Source organism: Diadema antillarum, unplaced genomic scaffold (genome assembly GCF_040938485.1).
Source record: "Diadema antillarum isolate AM-2024a unplaced genomic scaffold, OU_Dant_1.0 seq00000648_RagTag, whole genome shotgun sequence".
NCBI lineage: Eukaryota > Metazoa > Echinodermata > Echinoidea > Diadematoida > Diadematidae > Diadema > Diadema antillarum.
The window spans coordinates 510753-530686 of NW_027271562.1; the positions used below are offsets into that span (position 1 = coordinate 510753).

The 19934-nt window shown below is 41.4% G+C and overlaps 1 protein-coding gene across 1 annotated transcript in view; it reads left to right on the forward strand.

The window, feature by feature from the left end:
• The window catches only part of LOC139736452 (mediator of RNA polymerase II transcription subunit 12-like protein), a 93134-nt gene that overhangs the window by 61292 nt on the left and 11908 nt on the right, over positions 1–19934 (forward strand). The window contains exons 19-34 of the mRNA XM_071647202.1: positions 504–634; positions 2479–2592; positions 3306–3447; positions 3873–4008; positions 4768–5085; positions 6873–7159; positions 8865–8969; positions 9720–9952; positions 10766–10936; positions 11767–11902; positions 12933–12998; positions 15016–15128; positions 16013–16145; positions 16355–16516; positions 16805–16972; positions 17308–17556. Of these exons, the coding sequence (XP_071503303.1) occupies positions 504–634; positions 2479–2592; positions 3306–3447; positions 3873–4008; positions 4768–5085; positions 6873–7159; positions 8865–8969; positions 9720–9952; positions 10766–10936; positions 11767–11902; positions 12933–12998; positions 15016–15128; positions 16013–16145; positions 16355–16516; positions 16805–16972; positions 17308–17556 (2664 nt within the window). The remainder of the gene's footprint in view (positions 1–503; positions 635–2478; positions 2593–3305; positions 3448–3872; positions 4009–4767; positions 5086–6872; positions 7160–8864; positions 8970–9719; positions 9953–10765; positions 10937–11766; positions 11903–12932; positions 12999–15015; positions 15129–16012; positions 16146–16354; positions 16517–16804; positions 16973–17307; positions 17557–19934) is intronic.

The following is a 19934-nucleotide window of genomic DNA, read 5'->3' on the forward strand; positions in this document are numbered from 1 at the left end:
AAATGCAGTGTATCTGTTTACCAGTGTATCAACTAACATCTGTATGGTCATCTGTTTATCTATCTATCCTTCTAGCCATATCTATGTATCGATTTACCTATCTATTTGTTCATCTATCTATCAATCCATCTGTTTATCTATCCCTCCATTTGTTTATGTATCTATTTGTTTGTGTACCTATCTATTTATCTATAGGTCTATCTGTTTGTGTATATATTTATCAGTCTAACTTTCTATCTATATGTTTATTTGTTTTTCTATGTGTTTTTCCAGCTAGTTATCTGTCTACAGTGTATTTATCTGTCTGTCTATTGTGTTTGTATAGCTATTGTATTTGGTATTATATATTATTTATTTTCTACAGTCCCTTACCTCAGTTCCTCTACCAACATCCAGCTACTCACTCATTTTATGGATATGTTGGTCTTGTGTTTTTCCATACATACTACCTATTAGACACATTCATGTATCCCCACCCCCTGTCTCTCTTTTCTGCACATTAGTCGAAGTTCTCTGACCTGTTCAGCAGCGTAGCCAACAAGGTGAAACAGGCCCTCTACACCAGCATCCAACCCTCCGAATCCAACCTGATGTGGAACCAGAACTTCATGCAGGAGTTCATCGAAAACCCCAAGTAAGAATCTAGAGGTGTCATAGTGAGTCGTGCGTAAGGGCATTAAAATCTAAGCTCTTGGTAAACACCACTTGAGCAGTGGTGTGGAGGAGAAATTGTTATTCACATCGCGGGGAGAGCCATTGTTAAAATGTTCTCAGAACATGATATTTATTAGATGATTTGCTCCCTTTGAAAAATTTCCAATTTCTCCTTTATTGATTCTTGTCAATATTTCGCTCATCTTTGCATGTATGTCTTAGTGATTGATTCGGAATAATGTTATGTTATTGATATACCAGGCATTTTGTATCAAGACATTAGTTACATGTCATTGCCACAGCATTAGAGGTTGTGACACAAAAGTTGGAGGTTTGGCATGGGTACTTAACCCTAACTTACCTGGGCTATTTAGCAAGCTTGAATTCCTGGGGGGGGGGGGGGGGGGGGCCATTATGGCCCCCCCCTTCAGATCTCGGCCGTTGATCGCGCGATTGCCGCAAAATTTTGCATGAACATAAAGCCGGATGTAATCTACAAGACTGGTCAGTTAAATTTTCAAAAAATTTGCATTTTCTATTTCAAATTAATTAATTATGCAAATATATGCAAAAAACCTCATTTTCGTCTGTAATTGGCTTATAAAAGCTTATGGAATGCTATTATTTGGTGTAAATATTCCTAGTGACATTCCGAGCATTTGTGCGTAAAAAAAAATTCAGTATCAAAATTAATTTCTTATGTTTTTTATTGTTTTAGCATTTTTTTATGTATTTCCTTGTTTTTTCGAACTTTTTTTGTTGTTTTTTTCAGCAGAATTTGTCATACACATCTTTAGAAGCATAATTATACTAAAATAAATTTATTTCAGCCATTAAAATTAAAAATATGAATTTTTATATGAATCAATTGAAAAAACACAATTTGTATTGACTTTGTACACAAAATCATGTTTTTGAGCAATTTTGGGGTTGACGAAAATTTTTTGAAGGGGCGTGGCTTTGGAACGGTATGCCCGGGCGCGACAAATTTGGTCTCAAAAGTTGCGCGAGACTTGAAAGTAAAAAGTCAGCGAGCGGCGCGGTCAAAAAATTTTGCGCGCCGGAATGGTCACGGAATTCGTCGAGGGGGGGGGCCATTATGGCCCCCCCCCCCCCCCCCCCCCAGGTAAGTTAGGGTTAACACTGAGTACAGATGATTGATGTCGCTGCATAAAATTTGTCATTGTAGATGAGGGTTAGCATTATGTACAGTGATATGATGTTATTGATAATTTACAGCAGTGTGCACTTGACGCATCATGTACTCAATTTCTTATTACAATTTAGTGTTTCTAAATACATACCAGAGGTAATCTGTGTAGCCAGAATAGAATCAATACAGTAAGTGGTTTCAGCATTTTGAAACAAAATGAGTAAGGATCTTCTCTAAATACAACAAAATTAGGGAAATTTGTTCAAAGCAGAATGTGCTTGCTGAATACCTGTACAATACAAATCAAAATATCATGTATTTAAACAAATTTAAACAAATTCTCACTCCTGCATTCCTTGGTTTTAGAGTCATGATATAAAAGATATGTGAAAATATGCACTGTCTACAGAGCTTCAGAGATGAGATGTACCACAAATGGGACATGAAAATATGATGTTCTCATATTGTCTTCATGGTCTCCTCTTCCTCCTCCTTCTCCTCCTCCTCCTCTTCCCCCACCTCCTTCTCCTACTACTTCTTCCTCCCTCCTCCATCTTCCTCCTCCTCCTCCATCTCTTCCTCCCATTCTCCTCTTCCTTTGCCTTCTCCTCCTCCTTCTCTTTCTCCTCCTCCTCCTCTTCATCCTCCACAATTACCACCACCATCACCAGGAGCCGAGAATTCAAGCACTCCTCCCTTGGTCGCCAGCTGAACGACAGTCCGGCCGATCGATACAGCTTTGTGTGCAATGCCCTTCTTGCCATTTGCAATGCATCACCAGAAAAGTGAGTCTAAGCTTTGAGCTACCAATTACGAACCCCTTTCACCTCTATATTTATTCTCTCACTTTCATTCATTCATTTATCATTGCATACACAGAGGTCTTAAAACTTGTCATATTATGAGTGTTTCTGCCAGTTAGTACAGAATGATGATAAATACGTAACATTTATATAGTGCTTCATACAGGCGTTTTTGAGCACATTAATATAGAAGAGTAAAGTTGAATTAGAATACAGAATATAAGCTCGAACAAAGAGAGCTTTTCACCGATGTTATTGATTCAGTGCTGTTGCCTTTCAGCTGTATTGTCTTTGGTCATGTCCTGCCACAGAAAAATTAAGTTATGTGTTGTAATTTATTAGTTCACTTATTGTCAAAGCATTTTCTTTCTGGACATCACAGGCAGCTCTCCTCATAAGGGTTCTATAATTGACTGACTCTTAGTAAGAATTGCATAAGGGAGAAGCAAGCATTTATTTTCTGTAGACTTTTGTGTGTGAATAGAAATATTGCAAGGCACAACTATCAAGAAAACCCCCCAAAAATGAATGTTCTTCTGAATAGAGATGTTGTTTCTTGTTGAGTAGGGTCCAATGTGACAGTTCCTTACTTCATAGCACAGTTTCCATTACAAATTCTGTGATGTAGTGGTCTGTCTAAGTGTATATTTTACAAAGTTTAAATCTTCCTTCACCTAACCTCTTTTCCCCCCAAGACTGAATAACCTGTCAATTATGTGTGCTGAGCTGACAGCCAGCTGCACCACGCTGAGCTCTGAGTGGCTGGGGGTCCTCAAGGCACTCTGCTGCTCGTCCAATCACAGCTGTGGATTCAACGACCTCCTCTGCGACGTCGACGTAAGTCAGATTTTCGGACATCGACTCCAGTGAGGGACCCCATTTTTTGTCTGTTCTGCTGCATGTTATACTAACTATGTGTGATAGACAATCATGATGAAAAGTTGTGACATCAAACAAAAGAAAGGTGGTTTCTGGGGCTCTGCTGGTTATTTGAAGGGAGCGGTCAAAAGAGATAAGAATAGTTATGGATGTGTTTGCAAAACATATATTTCTTTTTTAATCTTTTTTTCCATTTCATGTATAAAGCAATTTGCGAAAGGTCTTGAACCTAAAGCAAAAAAAAAAAAAAGGGGGAAAAAAAGCTATTTTCAGGTCAATTACAATGTACATTCATCTCAAATTGTATTGGAACTATTAAACAGAGTCATACCTGTCATACTTCGTAGTTCTGACAATGTTCATTGCATTTTCTCATCTCATAGGTGAGTGACCTGTCCATCCATGACAACATTGCCGTATTCACCGCCATCTTGATAGCAAGACACTGCTTCTCTCTGGAAGATGTTGTAGACCATGTTGCCCTTGCCTCTATTATTGCTGCAACTCCTGGAATTTCAGGTGAGCAACTTAATCAACACTAACACGATAAGAATGCCGCGATGCTGGAGCTCTTGAACTGTTGGTGCTTAGCAGAGAGAGCCTTCTTTTTGTATCATTCTCAGAGTAGATACTTGTGAAAGCAAATTTGACTGGGGAATCTTTGACACTTCACTTGACTTGAAGAAATTAATGAGTAGGAGCATAGAAAATTAATGTTTTGGCAAAGCAAGAATTTGGAGGAAAGTCAAGTGGCAATTAAGGTGTGCTTTCATTTCTCACTGCTCTAGTTGTACACTGTTTTCAGCTAACAAGTATGGTATTATGATACCCTGCACCGTTCTTGATGGAAACTTTGTTGGAATTAAGGTTGATGATGGGTGATGATGAAGAAACCTGGTCATTATCAGCTATCTTATCAGTTTGTGAAGGATTATTTTCCCCCACCCAGTAAGATTGAGCAATTCTGTCGGTTTCATGTCCAAACTTTGAAATATTTTCCTGCATGACAGAGATTGAATGCAGACACCAGTACTACACATGATGTACGTGTAGGCATTCATAATGAATTTGCCCATCACATCCATCCTATTTGTCCACGGTGTCCTGACACATGATTGATGTAGCCACCGCGAATGTGGTGTAAACGTAGCATTACAATAAAGACTGGTCCTGCGTGATAACACACAGTGGTGGATCTTACCTGACAATCTCGCCCATAACCTCTCCATCCCCTCCCCCCCAAAAATACACAAACAAACAAACAAAATACAGAGGAAGCCATGGCAGATCCCGATGCAGAGCCCGGGGCCCGCCTCATGTGCCACCTGTTGGTCCGCCTGTTCCGCACCTCTCAGGACACGGCCATGCTCTCCAACGTCGCCGCCGCCTCGTCTTCGAGTAACTCCAGCCAGTCGTCAACATCTACTGCACCCGGGAACGCAAACAGCTCATCCAGCGCAAACCCTGCAACCAAGGGCGACACCAGCAGCACGAGTTTCATCATGAATTCGTGCGATCGCCACCTCCTGGACTCGGCCCACCGCAGCATAAGTGTTGAACCTCTCGTAGGTGTTCTGAAGGCAATTTTACTGCTTGGTGAGTGCCATGCATTTGTATGTGTAAGTTTGTCTTGTTACACAAAAATTAAATTTACTGCATAATAAGTATCTTGTGTGTCTTGCCTGTTTACAATCAACTTGTTTTTGTCCCCGCCGAACGAGTTCGAGCAGGGGACTATGAAACGGGCTCCGTACGTGTGTGTGTCTGTGTGTCCGTGTGTCCGTGTGTCCGTGTGTCCGTCTGTCCGTGCGTCCGTGTGTGATCAAAATGTTCAAAATGCTACTCCTTCGCCATTTCTAACCCGATTTTGATTCTGTTTGCTTTATATGATAGCACTACATGGGAGCTTTGAAACTTCTATACAGAATTTCAGTTGTGACCTTTGACCTTGACCTTTGACCTATATTGTACATTTTGCTTCAAAATGCTACTCCTTCGCCATTTCTAACCCGATTTTGATTCCGTTTGCTTTATGTGATGGCACTAGGTGAGGGCTTCAAAACTTTTACACAGAATTTTGACCTTTGACTTCTTTGACCTTTGACCTTGATTTTTGACCTATATTGTACATTGGCTACAAAATGCTACTCCTTCGCCATTTCTAACCCGATTTCGATTCCGTTTGCTTTATGTGATGGCACTAGGTGAGGGCTTCAAAACTTGTACACAGAATTTTGACCTTTGACTTCTTTGACCTTTGACCTTGATTTTTGACCTATATTTTACATTTTGCTACAAAATGCTACTCCTTCGCCATTTGTTACCCGATTTCAATTCCGTTTGCTTTAAGTGATGGCACTAAGTGAGGGCTTCAAAATTTCTGCACAGAATTTTGACCTTTGACTTCTTTGACCTTTGACCTTGATTTTTGACCTGTATTGTACATTTTGCTACCAAGTGCTACTCCTTCGCCATTTCTAACCCGATTTCGATTCCGTTTGCTCTATGTGATGGCACTAGGTGAGGGCTTCAAAACTTCTACACAGAATTTTGACCTTTGACTTCTTTGACCTTTGACCTTGATTTTTTTTACCTATATTGTACATTGGCTACAAAATGCTACTCCTTCGCCATTTCTAACCCGATTTCGATTCCGTTTGCTTTATGTGATGGCACTAGGTGAGGGCTTCAAAACTTCTACATAGAATTTTGACCCTTGACTTCTTTCACCTTTGACCTTGATCTTTTTACCTATATTGTACATTTTGCTACTAAATGCTACTTCCGGCGGGGACATATTTTACGCACCGCGTAATTTCTACTTTTCCTTGTTATTTATGCGTTGACTTTTTGTAACAAAGTTACAGATGACATTTTTTTACGTGCAAATTAAATGTTATCTGCAGTTTTGTTCGTTGATTTTTGCTCCTGTGAACAAAAGTGGTTGCAGAGAAGGGGTCTAGCTTTGTTGGTGTGTAAAAAGCTATGAACAATGATGGTAACAGAACTTCTATCTGGATCTAGGTTGTAATTCTTGACCCAAAGTTTTACAACACAGTACTGGACATCAAAGGCTGATGTGTTCATAGCAACACCAAAGTCAGTCAATGTAATTACCTGGGAGTCTATCTTAAGTCAAACATAGCTTCCATGTTAGTACAGAACTTGTGTTTTGTGCACCGTATTTCTATCATTGTAGAAATAACTCTATTAGTCTATCAGGTTTGGCTACTAGTGAAAAATGATTCTTCCATTCAACAAATATGAGATGTAATTATCATTGAAAATGTAGTATTTAAAGCTTGTGTCAAAATATCAACATTCAGTGGAAAGAAGCTAATGTCTTATGCTTGTTTCTTCTTCAAAAAAAAAAATTGCTAAAGGTGATGCAACCGTTGGTGGTAACTCTACGTCAAGCCTCTTTGGATCATTCGACGACTTTGGCACCGGAGGAAGCGGGTCGGGACGAGACGGGGGAAGCCAAGATGAGGGGTTTGGCCAGGGCGCGAAGACTGCAGGGAACATGTCCACGGCCAGCCTCAGCAACTACGCCCGCTACACGCTGAAGACCATCTGCAGCCAGGGATGGGTGAGGGAGACCTTCCTCAAGGACCCGGACAACCTCTGGACCCCTGAAGTGTTACTGGATCAGGTTCTCTCGCACAAACAGGTGGGTATCGGTCAGGATTTTTTTTTTTTTGGGGGGGGGGGGGGGGGGGGGACAATCTTCCGTTTCATCCCAGTGACATTGTCACATGAATGGATGAGGGGATTAGATGGGAAATATTTTGCCATGACAAAGCTCTGGCTGTGCCATGAATATATGTTCAGCTATGTTCTCACCAGTTCTCCTGTTCCTGCTTTGTCATCAGAAACCTTCATCAGCTTCAGTGATGATATTTACGTGTTGTTGCTATAGCAACTGCCAGCCCCACCGAGGTGCCTGTATGTTGGATTTCCATCCCTTGATTGTGCATCAGACCAATATTTATACCCCCGCCAAACGAAGTTTGAAGGGGGTATATAGGAATCAGCGGACGGTCGGGCGGTCGGTCGGGCGGTCGGGCGGTCGGTCGGGCAGTCGGGCGGTCGGTCCGTTGCAAATCTTGCGTCGCGAACTACTTCCTCAGTTTTCAACCGATTCCCATAAAACTTGGCACAGATGTGTGCCTTGGGTTGTAGATGTGCAAGACATATTTTTTGACAGTACCCAAAAGTACGTTGCCATGGTAACGGCATATTATGGGCAAAAATGGGTACAAATCTTGCGTCGCGAACTCCTCCCACAGTTTTTGATCAATTTTTATGAAATTAGGTACAGATGTTCGTCTGAATATGTTAATGTGCAAGACACATATTTCCGCAGTGGCAAAAAGTGCGTTGCCATGGTAACGGCATGTTATTGGTAAAATATAGGGCAAAATGCTTCATGGCAAAACTGCTTCATCAGTGTTCTTCCAATTCTCATGGAATTCATATTGAATGTTTGTCTTAGGATATAGGTCAGCATGACACATTTCTTGACAGTGACAAAAAGTATGTTGCCATGGTAACAGCTCACATATTATGAGCCAAAATGATGGAAAATCTTGTGTTGCAAACTACTTCCTCAGTTTTCGCCCAATTTCCATGAAACTTGGTACAGATGTGTGCCTTTGGTTGTAGATGTGCAAGACGCATTTTTTGACAGTACCCGAAAGTACGTTGCCATGGTAACGGCATATTAATGGCAGAAGATCAAGGAAAGATCTTGCGGATTTAACTACTTCCTCAGTTTTTTGACCAAAGCTTATGAAATGTGGCACACACCTTGATCTTGGTGGGAAGATGTGGAAGACATATTTTTCGGACGTGTCGGAAGCTGCGTTGCCATGGTAACGGCATATAAATGGCAGAAGATCAAGGAAAGATCTTGCGGATTGAACTACTTCCTCTGTATTCGACTGAAGCTCATGAAATGTGGCACACACATTGGTCTTGGTGGGAAGATGTGCAAGACATATTTTTTGGACGTGTCGGAAGCTGCGTTGCCATGGTAACGGCATATTAATGGTGGAAGATCAAGGAAATATCTTGTGGATTGAACTACTTCCTCAGTTTTTGACAAAAGTTTATGAAATGTGGCACACACAATAGCCTTGGTGGGAAGATGTGCAAGACATATTTTTCGGACGTGTCGGAATCTGCGTTACCATGGTAACGGCATTTAAATGGCAGAAGATCAAGGAAAGATCATTCCTTGGGTAAGACTGTCGTCACGGGGCGGGGGTATTAATCACCTTAAGTGATATTTCTAGTTGATGGCAGAACGAATACTGTGATAGTCAATGGAAATACGATTGTATTTTGTTTGCTGTCTCTCCTGTCTACACTAGATCCACTACCTACTCCAACTGATCTGCTATCCTGCCGGTACCCCCACGATAGGAGATGGAGGCCTGGACCCAGACCAGAAGACCATCATTACTCGCATCCTCAAGGTAATTTTACCCCCTCATTCCGCAGCTCTTGCCAATTAGGCTGCAGTCACAAATCAGAGTTGCGACCAACCCTCGAGCTATGCCTGGGCGCGCCCTGTTGATTTCCCATTGGTCAGCAGTCGATTTTAAGTCATATGCAGATGTCCCGTAGGTGTACCGGCAGTACCAGCATATTTTGGGCAGCCAGGGAAAAGTGGGCATCACTGCCATAATTGTACCTCCCTACTAAAACTTCAGGAGCAATCAAGTGATGCCCCAGAAACCAGCGATTCCTGAGTGGTTGCCACCCGGTGCTGTGGGAAATGTGCTGAAAACTCACTGCTGCTCTGCTGGGTAGGCTGCAATTTTGTAGGCTTTTGACCATAGTGTAAGTGTTACCGTCAGGCGAGGATATGCCTGTAAAGAGAAGTGAAGTTAGCATTTAATTCCGTTCCTTGATAATGCTCCTAATGTTATCAAAGACACACCTGTAGATATTCTACAAACCACAGTGAAGTGAAAGTAGAATAACAGTTTATGCATTTTGAGATTTGATGGAATTTTTTGAGGTATGCAAACACAGGACTACTGCTGTACTTATGGGTGTTAGAGATTTTTTTTTCATTCCTTTATATCTCTGTCATACTCTCTCACAATCTTTCTCTCTCTCTGTTGCAATCCCTTTCTCCCTCTCAATATCTCTCGATCTCCATGTTGATCTCCATGTCGATCTCCATGTCGATCTCCATGTCGATCTCCATCTTGATGCAGAACCTGAACCAGTGGACTCTGAGGGTGTCGTGGTTGGAGCTGCAGCTGATACTGAAGCAGTGCTCCCCAACCTCCGAGGGCACCACCCTGGATAACATTGCCAAGGCAACCATTGAGGTGTTTCAGCTCACCCAGGATGACGACCAGAGCTCCTCAGCTGCTTCCTCGTCCAAGGGACCCTCAAGCAGCAGACGCACAGCCAGCGGCCCCCAGAAGGGGGCGTCCTTCCGAAAGTAAGCAGTATGAGAAAAAAATGGCTTGCTCATTCTGTCCAAGCTATCATATCTTTTAGTATTTTATTTCTGCGAGCCGAGCATATGCTAGAGATCTTTACCGTTGCCGAATTGAGCTGTTTCAGTTTATATCTTTGATATTGAAAATGAGCGCCCAAATGTAAGTTCCCCCCCCCCCCCCCAAGAGCTTTGCCTAGTGGGTTCATTATTCCATCACAATAGCAGCTATATTCTGCAGGAATTTGTAGAGTCAGGTTGACTTACTATTTGGTGAATTGGAGGAAGGAATTGTTGATCACATCGGTAGGAGCGTGAAGGCCTTGCAGTGCAGCTGTCTGAACCACAATCCTGATGACCTGGACCAGGATGAGTAATGGATACGGCATATATTTAGGAAGTCCGCGAATTGGACTTCCCAACAATTTCGCAAGTGGTTGAATTGGCATCTTGGAGTACAGCCATGAAGAGAGACATGTATACAGGCATGTTGCATTCAGAATTAATAATTTTGCATGTTGTTAAATAAATAATTTTTCATGTTTGTGAAAAGCACCTGACTCGCGAAATTGAAAAAATAAAAACGTCGCAAAATATATGATGCATGCAGTATGTCACACTGTCCGCTCAGCCATGATTTGGTTTTGGCTCAAAGCATTTAGAATCACACTGGCCTTTTCCTGAATGTTGGGGGAAATTTCGCATCCTGTGGTGCTGGACAGACACCTGTCCAAGTGCCACTTGGCCACGTATCTGCCACTCCCCATCTTTGCAAAGTTTTAGGAGTGACCTTGTCTGGTGTCATTCCTTTTGCAGAAGCGACGAGACCCCCAGCAGTGTGTGGTTGGTGGCGCCACTCATATCCAAGCTGTCCAGCTCAGTCCAGGGGCGTGTGCTGAAGGCTGCCGGCAACATCTTGGAGAGCGTCGGCCAGACGTGGACGTCCAAGGCCTCCAGCAAGGACAAGGACAAGCAGGGTCAGCGCAGGTCAGTCTCGCAGGACGTTGTCACATATCTCATGTACTTGAATGTTTGCATTGTGTTTTTTGATGTAATATTTTTGTCTGGCAGAGTCGTTGAAAACTGAGCTATAATGTACTACTTCTTTCTTTCGCAACATGTGCTTTCCACAGAACTTATTTCCATTAAACATGTCAAGATATCTCATTGTATAGTGTGTTAAAGTAAGGAATGCTAAGTGAGCTAATAGTTGAAGGACAAGTTTACCCAAGTGTATATGTGAGGATTGAGGGAATGCAGCGATAATATTAGAATTTTTAGAACATATCTGCAAAAGTTTGTGGAAAACAGGATAATGCTCAGTGCTTTAAAAAAAAAAAAAAACATATAAGAGGTGTGTGTGAGTGACCAGATTTACCATGCTCAGAATGTCCATAAATAGTGGAATGACAAACCATTCAGTAGATTGGTTAGTAGTATAGTAATATTTGTTCATGGATATCTTGGTATTAACAGTATGATTTCCATTCAGTAGACTGTTTATCAGTGTGGTAGTATTTGTTCAGAGATATCTTGACAGTGGCAACATCATTTTTATTCCGTAAACTGCTCAGTAGTATGGTGATAATTGTTCATGGATATCTTAAAGGTAACAGCATAAGTTTTAAAGTTATGTATGCTGGAATGTGTTTCATACTTTTTTAACATCATAATACAACTCAATTAGTGAAGTTCAGCAGTTTCTGGAATCTAGCTGCCACAATGTCTCAAAAATGTTATAAACATAACAATCTGTACAATCATTCAACTTGAATTTTGTCGATAGTCTTTCAACCATTAATATGCTTCCCTCACAGCCAAGCTCCAACGGTCAGCCACCAGCCCCTCCTGTCCTTGGTGCTGACCTGTCTCAAGGGTCAAGATGAACAGAGGGAGGGTCTCCTCTCCTCACTCCAGACACAACTCACACAGTTCCTCCAGTCACCCAAGGATGTAAGCACTCACATTTTACCCACATGAAAGGGGGCATGGTTTGATATTATTGCCCTGGGAATCTTAACTCCATGCTGTGACCTGAGGAGCTTGCGATAAGAGTCATAGGATGGAGTTGAGATCCCGATCCCATTGTTTCGAAAGTTTATTGCAAGAAGACAATTGATCTGAACAATATCATTACCTCAAATTAAAGGACAAGTTCACCTTCATAAACATAAGGATTGAGAGAATGTAGCAATATTAGTAGAACACATCATTGAAAGTTTGAGGAAAATCAGACAATCCGTTCAAAAGTTATGAATTTTTGAAGTTTTTGTGCAGTACCCGCTGGATGAGAAGACTACTGCAGTGTATGAATAACTTAGATGTCACATGCGTACAACAATATAAGGAAAATATAAAGAGAATTTCACAAAATTCCATCTTTTGAAAAAAGTACACATTTCCCTGACTTGTTACCGACAAATGTTATGGGTAATATTATTCCCCCTAGCTTTAGAAAGAGGCAAGTCAAGTGCACTTTTATTATGCCAAAAAAGTGAAAATATGTTGAATTTTCTTTTACATTTTCTTTAAACTGTTGTACGCATATGACTCACAAGCTGTAGTAGTCTCCTCATCCAGCGGTTCCAACACAAAAATTTAAAAAATCCATAACTTTTGCATCGATTGTGCAATTTTCCTCAAACTTTCACTGATGTGTTCTACTGATATTGTTGCATTTTTTCAATCCTTATGTTTATGAAGGTGAACTTGTCCTTTAACAAAGCCGTGATGATGTTTGCAGACTGAATGTTTATCATGAAGTTTATGATGTCTTTTATGTAAATAAGCCACCCAGTCTGATATCACGTAAGAATCTGGATATCAAGACAGCCATATCAGTTGTTGACGCAGCTCTGTAGGAAATTTGTATGTATATTTTTACATCCTCACTTAGTGATACATAAAACTCTTGATTTGTTCCCCTCCCAAACCAGTCATCATATAAAGTTTATTTGTTTTGTTCCTTCTTCATGCTGTGTAGGACCGATGGGAAGACCCAAAGAGCAGGAGACTGATGCATGAAGCACTGCAGCTGCGGCTCAGCTTGGTAAGATTCCAGTCCCCCAGAGAGGGCGCTGTGACAAGGTCATAGCCAGTGCTGTATGTAAAGAGAGTCTGGCGAACTCGGGTTTTCGGCTTATGACTTAAGAAGCCTGTGATTGGTCGAAAGTGGTCCCGTGATCTTCGTGGAGCCATGTCATTACCAAAGTGCACTCATACGCAGTGCCCATTGTTCACTACCCCTTATTTGGTAGGTTTTCATTATTACGTCTGAGTGTACACGCTAACCCTGTAACGCATAATACGCTGGGCAACGACATGGCGTCCAAATTACGAGTTGGCCAGACTCTCTTTATTCTCATGGTCGGACATCCGGGTATTTTGCGTGTCACGGGGTCATGGATAGCGTTGGAGTGAAAACAAACCACTCGCGTGAGCCTGGAGTGAACGCTGTACGTGTTTTCTGCCGGGGCGCCCCGCGAGCATAGCGCTAGCGCAAGCTGGTACTGTAGCTGTGCGGGCGGCAGGATTACTAGTACGCCCTAGGCCTACTCTAAATTAGGCCCTACCCTAAGTACTACAGTACTAACGTTAGACCTACCTGAAGTTTCTATGAGGTACTAAGTAAGCGTAGATATCGGGGTAGGGCCTACTCAAAGAGGTTCTACTGCACATCTGGCCATTTTGTCGGGTCGTTGATCCAGAGTCCTGCCGCGATTTCATACGGGCACAGGTCCAGTCCGGCCGCCTTAAACTTGGCAAAATACCGGGACCGATCGATCGACAGGATCCAGATTTTTAGAATATTGCTGGCAAGACATGATGCATGTATCTCATGAATGATGGCACAAATGACAAAATGAATAATGAAAAACAGTCCCCATGTCTGAGCTGCGTAGAGTTGCACATAAATTATACGCGTCGCACATGCACAGCATGCAGTACTTAGTATGCGCATTATGCAGGCTTAGCGCTTGCAAGCTGTTTGTTTTCACTCCAGTCGACCGGAAGTGACGTGTAGCCGACCGCAAGAATATACGACACTGATCATAGCGGGAGAAATACCAGGATTTCAACTTTATCGATATCTCACACGAATAATCAATCTTAAAGACTCGTAGCATGGGGATTCATGGGTAGCCGAATTTATTTGCTGCCACCCAGGGTACATTCAAAGCCATGAAAAGCACCAGTCAGTGAATATACATTAATTAAAGCAGACACAAGTTTATCAGTAACGGCTGATTTCAGTCGAGATTCTTCAGCTGTGTGTGTACTTACACAGCGATCAGTGATAAAGCAGTAAACAATTCATTACAGGGATTCTCAAATACATCCAATCTGGGCCAGCTTCCCACTCCATGGTATCCCCATGCTGCTGGGTACGGGTCTGTTTGCCACTTTCTTTCAGAATATCTTTTGTGCTTTACAGGTTTTCAAATGTTTAATTGGATGTGCAGGTTTTCAAAAAAGCAACAAAAGTCACCGCTTGAATTCATGACTTTGTCAGCATGGAATTGGGTCGAGACCCGGTTTCTTAAATGTAATCATAGAAATACATTTTATTTCTAGTTCTAAATGCACAAGAGTTAAATGCGGTAGGAAGTTTTATAGGAATCTATACCTCTTTTGTTGTTGCTTTCACTGCTCACTGTTTGACTGTTTCACCATTGACATTCCTTTGAATGAACTGTGGGGGAGCTGTTGTGACTCCCTTTAGTAAAATTTTTATCTGTGTTGTTTGATGGGGAATTTATTAAAGATATTTTCCATTTTATTCTAAAGATTTGCTGTGAAATGTATTGGTGTGAAATATATATTTCATAATGAATGTCTTACAGTGCATAAATGAGAATGAATCTGCAGAATAAGTGAATATATAAGGCAAGGCTTGAGAAGAGTATTAAAGGGCTTCCGGAATGCATTAATATATATTTAGTATTCTTTTCCCAGAGTAGCCCCACTAGTGGTTTATACACTGTTATTCTTGAGGGCCCTGTAACAGGGAGACAAGGTAACAATTAAGTCAGAATATACAAAGATGTGTCTCTCTCATCTTGTAGGTTGGTAACATGTTTGATACCATCATGAGGAACAACCTGCCGTGGACCACCGAGTTTGCTCTCCTCCTCCTACAACTCATCACCACGGGAACCGTGGACCCACACACCAACAAGTGAGAAGAGACCAGGGACCGTTGTGGCCTTTGGCTTGACCCTTCTTCTCTCCACACACTAAGCTCATTAACTTGTCAAGCCTTCGCATCAGCATTCAGTAATCTGTTCAAACTTGATCTAGTTGTAAAGTTAGCAAACCTACTCCGGTGTAGCAATGCACCAACAGGAAAATCATGGAAACACAATCTTATAGATATTGGGGGGGGGGGGGGATTAGTTAATCTCTGTTATTGATGATTAGTTTTTAGATATCTGTGCCAGTCATTGAAGAAAGCGCAGTAAGGGTTAATATTAAGTCAATCATATGAGTGTAAGAATACATTTAGTCTATTTAAATCTCTAAAAGTATATTCTGTTGTCACTTGCCCTCATTCTATTCATCTGTAGTCAATATTCCCCCATTTTATGTCGTTCACACAAATATGTAGACATCAATGATGTCGCACTCTGTAACTGAAAGTATTCATACTGGGCCAGTGAATGATCAGTAATACACGCATGCTTGCATTTAGGTAGCTTTTCTCATAGTTGAATGCATTTTACGTGGGATATGGATATTCACGATTTAAGTGTTTTGTGTTTAAATAAAATGATAATGACGTGGTATTGTGATACATCATCATTATTGTCACAATTGAGAAGAGAGAAGTGAAATCAAACCAATTTAGAGAATTGAACAACTCCATGGCATAACTGAATTAGATTTTAGAAAAATAATAGGAGAAATTATGCCAAAGCTGCTCGTGTAAACAAACTTATTTTGAGATTGAACTCAAATCTTTTCACTTCTTTGTTGCCCATCAACTCTCTCAGACAATGACAGAATATTCTGGCGAGAATGTTAACTGATGGTCACAATTTTCTGTTTTTCTGTTGTTTGCAGCGAGCTCTTTACCACCGTGCTGGACATGTTATCAGTTCTCATCAATAGCACGCTGTCATCTGATGCTAGCGGCAGTCCAGGGGCAGGGGAAGAGAAAGGACGAACACACCAGACTCTCATCAAGAAGTTGAAGGTAGGTGGATATCAAACAGAAAATTGATGGGTTTTTTCTCCATGTATTGTGTGTATAACTTTGTTACAGTTTATACTAATGGTAGTTATGCCCTCTTGGGGGCCTAGGGCAAGGCCCAAATGCCCCAGGTGAGGGGGGGGGGGGGGGGGGGCTATCGCAAGCTCCAAATCTCTAAGATTTTGCTCATGGCAAAAATATTTTCTTTGCAGAAAGAGGTTGGCGACAAGCACTCGGATGGCATCAACCTGGTGAGGCAGCTGCTCCCCGTCCCCCGCAAGACCATCGAGGTGATCACCTGTGAACCCATGGGGAGCCTGATCGACACCAAGGGCAACAAGATCACCGGCTTTGACTCCATCGACAAGAAACAGGTCAGTGTGTCGTTCTTGCAATGTGCAGATTTATACCCCTTTCAGAAACGCATCCCTTTGTTTTCTGCATAAGAGTCACATGGAAAATTCAGTAAAAATATGTGTTTATAATCTCTGAAGACAATGGGACACCCTTTTTTGTTTGAGTGCCTGTTGATTAAAAAAAAAAAAAAATGATAATGTTGGTCGTTCATGGAGGACATGTGTTTGATTTCATGTATGCTTTTGCCTTTAAATGATTTGCATCAGTATTCATTTTATTACTCCTCTTGGCTGTGTCCATTGTAGGGTCTACAAGTATCTGCCAAGCAGAAGATCAACCCCTGGGACACACTGGAGATTCACAAGAACCCCGCCCCCCTGTCCTGGGCGTGGTTCGGGGGGATCCGCATGGAGCGCAAGCCACTTCGGTATCAGGAGCAGTACAGGTTGACCCTCTACCACACCCACAATCAGGTACATGGCTTCCTTGCCATTAGTCCCACAAATGTTAAATGATATTGTGTCAAACTAACTGTCCAGTCATGACAGTGTAGATTACGGTGATGACAATTATGGTGACGATCGCAGTGACAACAATTCCGAAGATGTCAGTAGTGGTAATAGTCCTAGTGACCTGTGATGATTGTGTTGACAATGACGAGGATAAGGATCATGAAAACGGGTTAATTCACAGATTCTGATGACTTGTGTTGTGTTGAGTGTCACACTTATGCTATTGGATATTCTAAAGCTGATTTCTAAAGGCCGGAAACATCTCCAATCTCTGCCTTTGCTGTCGGACATCTCAGGTCAAGCCTGATGACCACTACTTCGACCCGCCCCAAGTCCCACCGGATGAGGAGGAGCCACCGCCGCCTAGCAACCAGGAGGCGGAGAAGCCTGCGCAGGAGCTGGACATCATCCAGCCGGATGTGAAGATAGGCGTGGCCAGCACCGTACCGCCGGAGACCTCCAAGGAGCCGAGCAACAAGAAGGGGAAGAAGAACCGGCGGAAACGCCCCGCCCCAACGCCCCCTCAGGCCCCGGTCAACAGAGATGTAAGTGACCCGATTTGTCTGTCTTGCATCGCCTTGTGTATATGGCTTGAGAGTGTGCTTCATTTTCCCTTTCTGTGCATTGATATCATTGTTATTATTTTCTTATTCTTTATTTTGCTGTGCTCAATTTCATTTCATACTCTATCCCCAGGTTTTCACATCACTCTAGCAAAAGTATAACCTCTGTTTGGCCACGAAAATATTTGAGTTGACATAATTCTATTTTTTCATTTAAATTTAGTCAACTTATTCACAGTAAAACAAACTTTTTCAGGATCACATAAGTTATGTATATCCACCTCTCTAAGACTACCATTCATTTCTTGTGCTGCTAAGGCATGCTTGGTAATGATTTCATAATCTTTATTTTTCATGGTAGGTTAGCTCATGAAGCAAAATCAAGTCAGTCTTGGGTTGTGACCAAGTGTGTATTTGGTGTAAAGCTTTACTGCAACAAACTAGGTGAAGCAGGTATCCCATTTTCATTTAATAATTTGCTGTCATTTCTGATCCCCCCTTTTTTTTTTGAGAAAAAAAAAGGAAGAGAAAGAAAATTACCCAAATCCTGACTGTTTCATGTGATGGAGACTCAGTTGCAAATGATATACATGTATGGGTCAAGAGTGAAGGCTGTTTCTTTTCTCAGCATTTGTTGTGTTTGTGATATGTCATTATGAAAGCTATCTTATATTTTTGTTATTACTGACACATACAGCTAATTTAAAATCCATGTGTTGTTACGTCATTGTCTACCATATCCTACAGATACAACATGTGTATCCTGTGTATCATTTTGACCCTTGTCTTTGAAATCTTTCCATGTTTGTCACCCCCCTTTTGATTTTGCTTGCTTTGTTTCATTTTTCCCCAATCGTCTGGTGCTCCCCAGCTGTTAAGTCCCCGAAACTAGATCCATCCCCTCCGATCTCTGGTCCTATGTCCATCTCAAGTGTATTTTCATTCCCTTTGCTCTCCCCTCAATCTCATTCGTCCCACATGCCACCTTGTATATATTTGCCAGTTTTTTTAAAGCCATTAGGTCCTAGGGGAATTTTGCTGCAGAAATAGTGATCTTGTGATCATCAAATTGGCAACTCTAAATGTCATTGCTTATCTTATCTTGGGGAAAGATTAGATAGAAGTGCTGAAGTTGATTAAATCTATGCAAAATCAGAAAGGTTGTTGTTTTTTATTGCCCACACAAGAGAGAAACAGGAACTTGATTCCTGTAAAATGTGTTGCCAATTTAAGAATTTATCATGAATTTAGAAGCTGAAAGGCTTTTAAAAATTCTGCAGTCATAAACAATTGAAAGTCAAATATGAAGGATTCCAATGAATGAGCATCATTTCTGTAATCTTCTCAATGAATAAAAGAAATCATAACAAAAGGATACAAAAATGGCATTTCTGGGACTTGATGGGTCAATTACAGTATCATGATGTTAGCTGTGACAGTTTACATCTTTGTTAATGAGGTGGTTTCATACAGCCAACTTGCATTCCCTTGTTTGTTTGTTTGTTTGGTTTGTTTGTTGTTGTTTGTTTGTTTGTTTGTTTGTTTTTAAGTCCTCTTATTTACCTAACTCTGTGTGGACTGGTCAGCAGTGGTTTATGTTTATGATTTCAACTAACCCACTGTTTATTCATTTACTTTTCACACATTCTGTTTTCATACCTGTAGCCATATTCCTATGGTACCCCTAACCACTATCATCATGCCGTTCCGTCGATTTACCCTATGCATCAGGTACACTCCACTAACACCTAGTCATCTGCACTGACATGGCATTTTTAGTGATCTTTGTTGGAGAGAACAGATACTTGACTGATTCTCAGTGCTCAGTGGACTTGTTTCAAAAGATCATCAATCACCAACTACTGTAATAGTGGAAATTTTCGCGGTGCTGAAATTTTTGCGCATTTCGCGCAACGAGAAGCTAGCGCGAAAATAAAATCACGCGAATATTTCTGCATGCCATATGTTCCAGTATTTGATGTCTTGATTCCACGGAATTAAAAACACGCGAAAGTCTTCTGGCACGGTCAAGCGCGAAAAATTAGTCGCGCGAAAATATCCACTTTTACAGTGAAGTGATTCTAGGGTGTTTATCAAAGTCATCTTTATGTACCTTTAAATACAAGGGGAATTAAGCAGCAGCAATAACAAAATGGTATATCTGTTTATATGAGAAAAAAAATATCTACATTCGTCTTTTCCTTCTGGCAAAGCTGATGACTTGCATGTTTGTCTATATATCGCATTTTATCATTCATACAATAAATCAGGAATGATGTCAAGCTTAGTTTATAATATTTTTGCACCTGTGTGTGTAAGTCTATCACGAAATGGAGACCAGGGGCCCTTTGCATAAAAGT